The sequence below is a fragment of the Branchiostoma floridae genome, chromosome 17 (genome assembly GCF_000003815.2).
Source record: "Branchiostoma floridae strain S238N-H82 chromosome 17, Bfl_VNyyK, whole genome shotgun sequence".
In the NCBI taxonomy this organism is placed as follows: domain Eukaryota; kingdom Metazoa; phylum Chordata; class Leptocardii; order Amphioxiformes; family Branchiostomatidae; genus Branchiostoma; species Branchiostoma floridae.
Window position 1 is genome coordinate 9,945,295 of NC_049995.1, and position 12,066 is coordinate 9,957,360.

The window sequence follows — 12,066 nt, forward strand, 5'->3', positions numbered from 1 at the left end:
TAATGAATCCCATTGATGTAAATGATTTGTAGAAATTGGACGGCAAATCAGAATGATCTACTTATACTTCCCATGCGCACACTCTATACTCTTTACAGTAGTAAATATTACTTCAAAATCACTTATACGGAAGCTATGGTTACTAGTATAGGGCTCCAGTATTATGATTATACATGTAGGACACTCTAACGCAATTTTTCTCACAAGCACTCACTCATCCCCCCTTACATACACACACACTCACATATCCAATCACTCACACCCACTGTCACTCACACTCAATTATTCCCATTTACTCACTCACTCACTCACTCACTCACTCACTCACTCACTCACTCACTCACTCACTCACTCACTCACTCACTCACTCATTCACTCACTCACTCACTCACTCACTCACTCACGATCAAAATAGAATAAAAATAAAAATGCAATAAGAATAAAACGATTTCCTATCCCTTAAGTTAAGCCATACACTTCTGAGAAAAGTCATTAAATTCTTTTGTTGTACAGGTCCATACAACAACGCTACCATGGTTACGGACGACACCAACACGATCCGGCTGGTGGGGGGAGAGTATTACGGCTGTGTGGAGATGTACGATAACGTGACGAACCAATGGGGACCAGTAAAGGGAATGAGGTCATCGGACCCTCATAAAATGGGTTGGGCACACCTTGTCTGTGAAGATTTGGGGTTTCCGGCAGGACTTGCTACTTCGGTCTACCCCTTAATCAAAGGAACCGGGGTCGTCGATCTTGACTTTGCTGAGTATCAACATATCACAATCTTGTCAGACCATTACCGACCAAGCTACCCCTCTACGGTTCCCAAGTTTATCACGGTGCCTTATTACCATCCTACTGCTGACCGTGTGACTCTCCGTGATGCTATAGACCGTGTAGTGAGGGGACCGTGTGCGTCTAACGACTATAGTTGTAATAGGCATTACTCTGCCATGTGCTTGGCCTGTGCCGGACAGCAGAACAAACACAATTCACAAGGTATGCAGATCCAAATTAACATGTTTATAATTATTGATCTAGTTGAATGAAGCACCCATTCTGAAACACGTAGGAGCTGTCTATTAGATTGATTGCAAAAGTTTAAGTTAAAAGGAGATCGTTTGGAATGTATTTACTCTATTTTTCATATTATGGAACTTTACATCTCAGACATCAACGCTCAAGTGACCTGCACATCTGACTCAATTCTGGTCAGTTTTCCCCGCCCGGCGGACAACTCCATTCAGAAGGCAGACGTTCAGCTAGTAGCGCCACCTTGCAGTGCTGATGAGAACTCCACCCACATCTTCATCCGAGCCCCTCTTACAGGCTGTGGGACCGACAGACAGGTTTGTCCTAAACACCTTTTTACCTCCAAGAAATATTCATGAATGTTACATTTTCACCTAAGCTTTTGTGTGAGTGACTTCAATAAATGTAGAACATGTAACTTTTGATAGGTGGAACATAAACAGACCAAATATGCAAAGGAATAACTGATTTGTATAATCTATGCAAAAATGTGTTTATGCTGAACATCACCGTGCATGCATTATGTTTATATGCATAGTCATTTGCATAAAACATACAGAAGCTCTGATTATTTCATGGAGGTTCGAGGTCAACGAACTCTAGTCAAAATATGTCATACATACAGCTGTTTGTCGCAAATCTTAAAAGTAGAGATTATGTTGTTTAAGCCATGCTTTTATAACTATGTAACATTAACTAAAGACATACAACGTTCATTCTAACAATTACAACTTTAATCAGGACACAGAAGACGACATCATCTACAGTAACACCCTGGCCATCAACGTCAACGCTTCTAACGCGATTGTCACACGTCATCACGTCAAGGTGATCACCGTAGAGTGTCGTCTGCCGCGACGTACCACCGTGGCCGTCAACTTTGACCCCCGGAGCTCGTCCGTGTTCCGGTCGCACATCGTCGGCAGGGGTGATTTCGCCATCTCCATGGAGCTGTTCCTCAGTAACAGCTTCCGGTTTCCGGTCTCGGAATATCCACTGTCCGCGGAGTTGGGACAGGTAAGATCCCCACAGCTATTTACACTGCCTCAAATACAGATATTACGAAGATATTACTTTATACTCGGGGAGGGGGATATACATATATATATATAGCCTCTACCAGGCTCCCCATGTCGCAAACTGTACTCAACAGAAAACACTCCTCTTGTGTATTTTCTGTCTGTCTAGCCAATTTCAACTCTTTTCCCAGCGACCTTGGGAGCCTGGTAGGGGCTAGGGTATATATTGTAAATGCATAAACGTTCGCGGTGGTTTTCTTTTCGCGGTTTTCGCGGTGACCACCTCACCACGAACTTAAAAACCACCGCGAACATTTTTTTCTATCATAGTACGAGACTGCAGTCTATGACTATAGGGCGCTACCGCGAACGTAAAACCACCGCGAATACTCACTTTTCCCTCTACCACGCAAGTAAATCCTCGCGAACTTAAATGAAATTACAGTGTTCATAACTATATTATGAAACCATCTGTATTGCCTACCTTAAATATGTGACGAATGCGAGTTTTTATTTTATGTAGTCATGAAAGATTTCAGTCTTAGAAGGACTCTCGTGTTTCTGTCAGATGCTGTACGTGCAGGTGCAGGTGACGTCAGACGACACGAACCTGCAGGTGTTCGCAGACACCTGCATGGCCACGCCCACGGAGGATCCAGACGACAGCACCGTGCTGTACCACCTTATCCGCGAGGGGTGAGTTCATAATATGGCCGTTCGCGCTTCCGAGTACGCATGTGCGGCGACAGGAATTATGGGTGATGTGTCAAAAGTGAAGGCCTCGGTCTGACTTCTAAAACAAATCTCGTCTCGACCATTGATTATGTCTCAGGGGCATTCACCTTTGACATATTACCCACAATTCCTGTCAACACGCATGCGCACTCGAAAGTTTGAACGAGTATGTTCTACTCTATTTTACTCTACTTTTTTTAAATTTAAAACTGTATGGTGGGGTGAGGGGTAAGAGAGACACGTCCACTTAGCGAGAAAGAGAAGGAGTAATGTTGTAAATCCCTTTGAAGTCATACCAGTGCAATGTTTTCTCCATTCAATTCTTCATACATTCAAATTCTTTGTACATAGTTGTGACGAAGACTCTACCGTGGCTCGCTATTGGTCACCGTCAACAATGGAGGAACGGTTCGGTTTCCAGGCATTCGCCTTTACCAGTGGAGCACGTAAGGTAATTTATGTTCTTGCATATATAAGAAGGGTAAAATGCCATGGGAAACGCAATTTTCCATAATATGGCACCATTATGTAACCAGTCCCGCCGATTGCTTGTATCAAGCAACGGCCTGGAGTAAGGATGCCTTCGATTCGTCATTTTCCTTGCGTTAGCGCAAACAGCCGATACCAACCAATCCCGTTGCCTATTGACAGCAGGCGTCAACGTGATTGGCTGGTAACTTTTCCTCCAACAAGATGGGAAATATCTGATTGCAGACCTGACATGAGAGGATGGTGTCTACATATCATAATGAAGCTAACAAAAAGTGTTACACAGCTATTTCTGGAAAAGTTTTACACATACTATATGCACAATGTTACTATATGTCCAGGTGTACCTCCACTGTGACGTCCTGTTGTGTAACGCCACGGACCCGAGCTCCCGGTGCGCTCAGGGCTGTCAGGCGGGCGGGAGGTTCGCGAGGGAGGCCGAGGTGGACACCGATGCTTACCTGCTGATACAGGGTCCCATCGTGCTGAACGATGATCAAACCGGTGAGAAAAAAACTCCTTGAAATACACACCTTGATATGTGAGCCAATTGCAAGTTGTATGGTATATATTCTAATTTTCTTTTTGAAGCTTTCTTTGTAAATCGGCTCTTGATATAAAACTAAGGCTAGTCATCGGCATTCTGCATTTTCCCCGGAAAAAAGTTGGATGTACGTACTACCTAGATATTTGTTGATTTTTGAGTTTTATTTCTTGTAGGTCGTGATTACTCCTCAACAGGTCACGTGACGAACATGGTCCCCTTCTTCCTTGGAGCATGCACAGTGATGGTCGTCGCCATGTTTATCGGCATCTAGAGTCTATGGCATGCTGGGAAGACAGCATGCAGGGCAGAGAGAGAGAAAAGAAACCGTCTGCAGTGTCATTTTTTGCTGGCAGATTTGTCTATTTTAGCTAAGAATATCTAGTCATGCTGCATTGTATCGTGTGAGAGTTTTTAGAAAACTATTTGCCTCGTATTTTCGGTAGCTCTTGTGGAAGCTCGATATAGAAGTGATTTGAAGATGCCGTGTTGTTTTTGGGCTGTTTTGGCCATTTTATGTAGATGTAGTGACGTCATGTGATGTTGTGATGTTTGAGAGTGTTATCTGAGTGCTTTTTGTAACGTATACATAGTACCACTACTGCTTGCTGTACTTATACTATATGACTTTGGAAATGTATTTTTTTGGCATTCAATTTACCATTTGGATGCTGTCTGAAGTTAGATGCGAAGCGATGTACTTTGAATTGTAAATTGCTACACAAGTTTCTGTCAATAATACGTTACTGACTGCTGATCATGTAGTACCAGATATATACTTGTATCTTATACATGTATAGCCTCCATAGCAGGCTCTCTATCGTACCTTAGCATGACGCAAGAAAAACTTTAACAGGTGCTTTCAATCTTTTTGTAACAGGAGCCGGTACGTTTATACACTTGGTTTTGTTATAAATTGAATAATGTTTTGATAGTGCTTGTGCCAAATAAAGTCTGTGATCCAAACTTACCGGCGTCATTGATTGACATGTGCAACGGGCAATCTATAAAACCAGCTTTGACTGTTTATCATCGGTTACAGTTCAACCAATGATAGAAAGTTTAGCAGTAGTAGTGTTGTAACCAATTGCAACACATTGGCGGATATTTCAATTTAGAGGCCGGGTTTTTCTTCGGTAGGTGTTGCACCTACTATGTTGAGAAGATAAGTGAATTGTTTTTGTAAACAAGACTCTGTAATTTGGACCGATGTGTCAGATGTTTGGCATGCCTTGTTTAGTGTTACACAGACTTACCTGCGCCACAGTTTGATTAACGTGTACAACAGACAATGAAGCTTTGACTATGTACATGCACACAAGCACGGTATTTTGTTTAGAACTTCGCCCAAGGCGACCGCTGCAAAGTGTCATGTAACAGCAAAAGGGTGTTGACGACGATCTGGTGAAGTTTTTATCCTTGTCCGGACCGCTCTCTACCCCTTTTCCCAAAAAGCTGTGAGGTTTCCAGCTACAAACATGAGAAAAGCGATCTTTCTTCTTTCCTTGGCTTTGTTTTTAGTTTGGTCGAAAGCCAAGGGCCAAGCTACAGAGAGTGGTCCGTCAACGACTACTGAAGGTGAGTGTTTGTGTTTGATTTTGTTTATTCAATGGACATGAAGAAAACCTAGTATACAGCCTTACCACTTAAAATCAAATGTTATACTCCCGGCGTATGTGTGTGTTTCTTTCTTTCTTTCTATCTCTTTATCTTTCTCTCTCTCTGTCTGTCTCTGTGTTTGTGTGTGTTTCTGTGAGTGCGTGTGTTTCCTACTCTCTCTCTGTATCACTGTGTGTGTGTTTCTGTATGTTTCTCTGTGTGCGTGTGTCTGTTTCTGTGTATCTGTGTGTGTCTGTCTCTCTGTGTCTGTGTGTGTGTGTGTGTGCGCGCGCGCGTTTGTGTGTGTGTGTGTGTGTGTGTGTGTGTGCGTGTGTGTATTTGTATGTGTGTGTGGGTATGATTTCAATCGTCAGAATATCCTCGGGCCGCAAAATGCTTTGTCATTAAGTCATGTCGCCTTCAATTCGCACAGTGCTCTTGTCGACATGTCGCAAATGTTCTTAGGGCTTCTTTATGCAAAGCCTTGCACGCACATTCCAGTGAAGCATACATAACTTTTCTTGCAATGTTGAAAGCTTTGACAATGTTTACCCCATGCCTGTTGATATCTGGGAGACTGTTGAACAATTCTTGTCTTGTGTTTATGTTAGACCCTAAACCATGCGGAGACTTCCCATGGAATGGGGATGACGTCACAGTGGACTGTGACTACAACTATCATGAAATAAGGAATGGTCAATGGTGGTCTGACTTAAAGTTTGAGTTCTTTGGACGCTGCAACGTTACTTGCCCAATTGAAGCAGACATGTTGGTTGGACCTCCCTATCTTGATTCCCGTATCCATGACGGTGCCTACTTCTGCAATAAAGACAACAGGACCTGGCTGGGAACAGAACCTGTGTGCTTGGGTAAGGGTTCTTTTATTCACCACTAGTCATTGATGTGACTGTTTTGTACCCATACTGCCCATCCAGCCTGCTGTTACCAAGGAGTAACCATGTCGACATAGACAAAGAAAATGTGGAAAAGTTCAAATTGTTTTGCATTTTAATAGCCGATTGTACAAAGTAAAGCAATCATGTTTGTGTATCTAGTGAATCCAATTGATGTTGTAATTTGATATTATAGAAAGTTTAAATGGTAAAAATGCAGAATGTTTTAAATCAATTCACTCTACTGATTCGTCCCGTGTGCATACAATGACACTCTATGGCTATAGGATATATAGTACCCCAGAATCACTCACACTGAATCTAGAGTCATTAATTTGGACTACAGTATTATGATTATAGGGCACTTTTGTGCACTCATTCCCACACACACTCACTCATTCTCACTCACACACACACACATTCACTCACTCGCTCACACACATTCCCACAAGTCACTTTCACTCACACGCAATCATTCGCAATAATTTACTCATTAAATCACTCAATATTGTTTCACCAAAATGTAATAAAAATAAGAGAGCGAAGAAGAAGAAAACATGATAATTCCTATCCCTCAGCCGTGTAATTGACAGAAAAGTAATGGAATTTCTTTTGCTGTTTCCTTCGTGCCAAAGGTCAATACAACAGCACAACCAAGGTAACGGACGAATCCAACACGATCCGACTGGTAGGGGGAGTGTTTTACGGCTGTGTGGAGATGTATGATGACGTCACAAACCAGTGGGGACCTGTACGGGGATGGAATCCGTATAGTTACACTCACCAACAGAGAATGGATTGGGCAGACTTTGTATGTAGAAATTTGGGTTTTCCGACAGTACTTGCTACTTTGGCCTATCCCTTTACCACTGACTATGTTAATTACCTGTCAAACCTTTACCGACCAAGCTACCCCTCTACAGTCCCCAAGTTTATCACGTCTGACTTCGTCACTACTTCTTTCGGCGCGACTCTCCATGATGCCATAGACCGTGTGGTAAGGGGGCCATGTCCTTCCAACGACGATTGGTGTAGAAATGAGTACTTTACCTTGTGCCTAGCCTGTGCAGGACAGCAGAACAACGGTGATCTACAAGGTAGCCAAATACAAATTACAATCTTTATAAGGATTTAATTCGTTACTGAAGCAACAATTTCCAGTTTGTGTCATTCTATTCTGGTTAACATTCAAATTCAACCGATTAAGTAATGCTTTATTTTATTTTAACATTCTAATCGTTTACAATATACAGTGTACCTGTTCTAATGTTTCGTGTTATGAAAATCATTATCAGTCTCAGACATCAACGCCCAAGTGACCTGCACGTCAGACTCCATTCTAGTCATTTTTCCCCGCCCGGCGGACAACTCCATTCAGAAGGCAGACGTCCAGTTAGCAGCGCCACCTTGCAGTGCTGAAGATAACTCCACCCACATCTACATCCAGGCCCCCCTTACAGACTGTGGAACCGTCAGACAGGTTTGTCCCTAACACCTTGTTACCTCTAAGATATATTCATGGAAGATTTCACTAGCGTTTGTGTGAGTGAGTTCAATAAATGTAGCACATGTAATTCATGATAGGTGGAACATAAACAGAGCAATTTTGCGAAATGAGGGAACTGATAAGCATAATCTATGCAAAGCTTGTTTATGATAAACATCTCCATACATGAATTATGTAAATATGTTAGTCATTTGCATAAAATACACAAGAGGTCTAATAATGTAATGGAGGTATAAGGTCGCCAAACTCTAGTCCAAAAATGCCCTATATTCATATGATAGGGCATATTTTATCATTTTTATTCTCGGGCAAATTCACTCCGACGACGGTTTCGTTACTGCTCAGCGGCGGTAAAAAGTGAGTTGTTCTCAGCATATTGCTCCACAATGTATTGTGCTGAAATCTGGAGCAACTACAGCGTGAGTGCAATCTCGAAACTGCGTGTGGCTTACCACAGCGCATTTAAACTCCTCTTTTCGGTCGGCAGGCACACAAGCACTAGTTGCTTGTTTGTTAGTAGTCGGACCGACATGTTTGACGCAAGGCGCCGCAAGGTCACCCATGCATTTGCTATGCGCTTGCTGTCGTCTGTCAATGACATCATCCGATTGCTTGTCCACTCGGACGGCTTTCGCTTTAGCACATTCTGGCGACACTATGTAAATAATAGTTAATTAGTTGTAAGTGTAGTCTTTTTAACCTCTGTTCTGTGACTGTTTTTATGGGCCATGGGCCTGATTCAAACAAACAAACATTCAGGACCTCATTCAGTTGTTCGTCGCGATTCGCGAATTTTAATAGTAGAGGTTACGTTTTAAAACATGCATTTAAAACATGAACTGAAGACATAAAATTTTTATTCTAACAAATACAACTTCAATCAGGACACAGAAGACGACATTATCTACAGTAACACCCTGACCATCAACGTCAACGCTTCTAACGTAATTGTCACACGTCATCACGTCAAGGTGATCAGCATAGAGTGTCGTCTGCCGCGACGTAACACCGTGGCCGTCAACTTTGACCCCCAAAGCTCATCCGTGTTCCGGTCGCACATCGTCGGCAGGGGTGAATTCACCATCTCTATGGACCTGTACCTCAGTAACAGCTTCCGGTTCCCAGTCTCGGAATATCCACTGTCCGCGGAGTTGGGACAGGTATAGGATCCCCAAAGTTATCACTGCCTCAAATAAAGACATTACGAAGATATTACTTTATACTAGGGGAGGGGGATATATATAGCCTCTACCAGGCTCCCCAAGTCGCAAACTGTACTCCTCACCAAACAACTTCTCTGGTGTGTTTTCTGTCTGTCTGGCCGATTTCTACTATTTCCCCAGTGACTTTGGGAGCCTGGTAGAGGCTATGGTATATACTGTAAATGCATAATCATTCGCGGTGGTTTTCTTTTCGCGGTTTTCGCGGTGACCACCTCACCACGAAGTTAAAACCACCGCGAACATTTTTTTCGAGTACGAGACTGCAGTCTATGGCGCTACCGCGAACTTAAAACCACCGCGAACACTCCATTTACCGCGAAAGCAAATTCCCACAAACCTAAATGCACTTACAGTTGAGTATTCTTAACTATATTATGAAACCATCGGTATTGGCTACCTTAAAATTGGCAAATACGAGGAATGCGAGTTTTTATTCTATGTAATCCAAAAAAGAAGCATTTCAGTCTTAGAAGGACCTAAAAATCTTGTATTTCTGTCAGATGCTGTACGTGCAGGTACAGGTGACGTCAGACGACACGAACCTGCAGGTGTTTGCGGACACCTGCATGGCCACGCCCACCGAAGACCCAGACGACAACACCGTGCTGTACCACCTTATCCGCGAGGGGTGAGTTGTTAATATGGTCGTTGACACTTCCGAGTACGCATGTGCGGCGACAGGAGTTGTGGGTAATGTGTCAAAGGTGAAGGCCTCGGTCTGACTCTAAACAGTTCTCGTTTCGACCATTCATTACGTCTCAGGGCAATCACCTTTGACATATTACCCACAATTCCTGTCAACACGCATGCGCACTTGAAAGTATCAACGAGTGTGTTCTACTCTATTTTCCTCTTCTGTTTTTACTATAAAAATTGTAGGGTGGGCTGAGGGGGAAAAGAGAGACATGCAATTTTACATGCAGGATACATAGTAAGAAATTTATACAATGTCATGCTGTACTTAGTATATCCCATGACGTCATATCAGTGGAATATTTTCTCTATTCAATTCTTCATGCATTGAAATTTTTTCGTAGTTGTGACGAAGACTCGACCGTGGCTCGCTATTGGTCACCGTCAACAATGGGGGAACGGTTCGGTTTCCAGGCATTCGCCTTTACCAGCGGAGCACGTAAGGTGAGTTTCTTGAATATATATGAAGGGTAAAATGCTATGGAAAGCGCAGTTTTTCCATAGTATGCACTCTTGTGTAACCAGTCCCGCCGATTAGATGTATGAAGCAACAGCCCTAGAGTACAGAGGCCTTCGATCCGTCCTTCTCCCTGTGTTAACGCAAGCCTGCCGATGCCAGCCAATCACGCTGCTTCTTGGCCGCAGGCGGCAACGTGATTGGCTGGCAACATCCTTCCAACAACAGGAAGGGATACATCTGATTGACAGATCTGAAGTTAGAGGATGGTAGCTGTATGTCACGATGAAGCTGACAAAAAGTGTTACACAGCTATTTCTGGAAACGTTTCACACATGTACGTGTACCTATATATGTCCAGGTGTACCTCCACTGTGACGTCCTGTTGTGTAACGCCACGGACCCGAACTCCCGGTGCGCCCAGGGCTGTCAGGCGGGCGGGAGGGTCGTGAGGGAGGCCGGGGGTGACACCGACACCGATGCCTACCTGCTGATCCAGGGTCCCATCGTGCTGAACGACGATCAAACTGGTGAGAAGAAAAAACTCCTTGAAATACACACCTTGATCAAGGAGGTTGAAAGAGTGTGTTTTAACCTCCTTGCCTTAATATAAACATGTGAGCCAAGTGGTATGATATATATTCGCATTTTCTTTTTGAAGCTTTCTTTGTAAACCGGCTCTTGATATAAAATTAAGGCTAATCATGGGCATGTCGCATTTTCCCCGGAAAACCTTTTGTTCTGCGTACTACCTGGTAGATCTTTGTTGAAATCTGTGTTTTATTATTGTAGTTCGCGATGGCGCCTCAACAGGTCACGTCGTGAGCATGGTCTCCTTCTTCCTTGGAGCATGCGCAGTGATGGTCGCCGCCATGTTGATCGACATCTAGAGCAGACTGCATGCCGGGAAGACGGGACAGAGCATAGGGCGTTGAGAGAGAGGGGGGGGGGGCTGTCTCGTCGTTATTTTGCTTATTTCAGTCCGGTTAAATATCCAGTAACGTCATGCTTTATTGTGATGTTTGAGAGCTTTATCTGAGTGATTTATACATAACCCCGAGTATAGATCGCTATGTCATATAATGAACTTTCAAATATGATGTTATTTGTCGTGCTATATTTTCGCTATCTTCGTTAGCGAAGCAAAGCCGAGAGAGATTTGAAATACTAGTACATTAGTGCATTTTCAATGCCTTTCTGTTATATACATAGAAATATTCTAGCATCTAATTAATCATCATTTATATGATTCCTGAGGTTAGATAAGTAACAATAACAATAAGCACGTTCATCATTCCGAGTACGCATGCACAATGACAGGAACTTTTGGTACTATTTCAAAAGTTGATCCTGAGACATATACATTAACCACGTCTTTACACATGGTATCCAAGCCGAGACAATACAATGGTCGACACGAGAACCGTTTACAAGTTAGGGGACTTTACCATTGACATATTAGTCACAATTCCCGTTCTGCACATGCGTACAAGGAAAAGAGAACGAGCTTATTTTCGAACAGCCTACTTTGCATTCTAAATTGCTACACAGTTTCCGTCTATAATACTAATTCGTAAACGCTGACTGGTGATCATGTACTGTTACAGTAGTACTTTATATAAAAAAATTATATACTTGTATGTCATATGTTATGTCTTATAACGGTAATATACTTATATATACGTAATACGTAAATTAGCATGACTTAAGAGCAACTTGAATTAATAGGACCTGTTTTGTTTTGCTTGTTATAAACTGAAGTGGAGCTTGTATAACTTAAGATAGACGTATTTTTTGCTTTGATTAATGTTATGAAAATACTTGCTTTGAAGAAACGCCTGCAATCTAAACTTACTTGCGTCAGAGTTT

The 12,066-nt window shown here is 42.7% G+C and overlaps 2 protein-coding genes across 2 annotated transcripts in view; both read left to right on the forward strand.

The window, feature by feature from the left end:
• The window catches only part of LOC118404747 (CUB and zona pellucida-like domain-containing protein 1), a 19,444-nt gene extending 14,814 nt beyond the window's left edge, over window positions 1-4,630 (forward strand). The window contains exons 2-8 of the mRNA XM_035804069.1: window positions 514-1,005; window positions 1,177-1,355; window positions 1,780-2,055; window positions 2,626-2,753; window positions 3,144-3,243; window positions 3,623-3,785; window positions 4,002-4,630. Coding sequence (XP_035659962.1) covers window positions 514-1,005; window positions 1,177-1,355; window positions 1,780-2,055; window positions 2,626-2,753; window positions 3,144-3,243; window positions 3,623-3,785; window positions 4,002-4,099 — 1,436 coding nt within the window. The 3' untranslated portion in view covers window positions 4,100-4,630. The remainder of the gene's footprint in view (window positions 1-513; window positions 1,006-1,176; window positions 1,356-1,779; window positions 2,056-2,625; window positions 2,754-3,143; window positions 3,244-3,622; window positions 3,786-4,001) is intronic.
• Window positions 4,631-5,170: 540 nt separating this feature from the next.
• LOC118404745 lies at window positions 5,171-12,030 on the forward strand. Its single transcript, XM_035804067.1, has 9 exons — window positions 5,171-5,403; window positions 6,036-6,293; window positions 6,953-7,414; window positions 7,613-7,797; window positions 8,709-8,984; window positions 9,548-9,675; window positions 10,085-10,184; window positions 10,559-10,727; window positions 10,990-12,030. Exons 1-9 carry the CDS (start codon window positions 5,304-5,306, stop codon window positions 11,085-11,087), a joined length of 1,776 nt encoding a protein of 591 aa, XP_035659960.1. The 5' UTR covers window positions 5,171-5,303; the 3' UTR covers window positions 11,088-12,030.
• The last annotated feature ends 36 nt before the right edge of the window (window positions 12,031-12,066 follow it).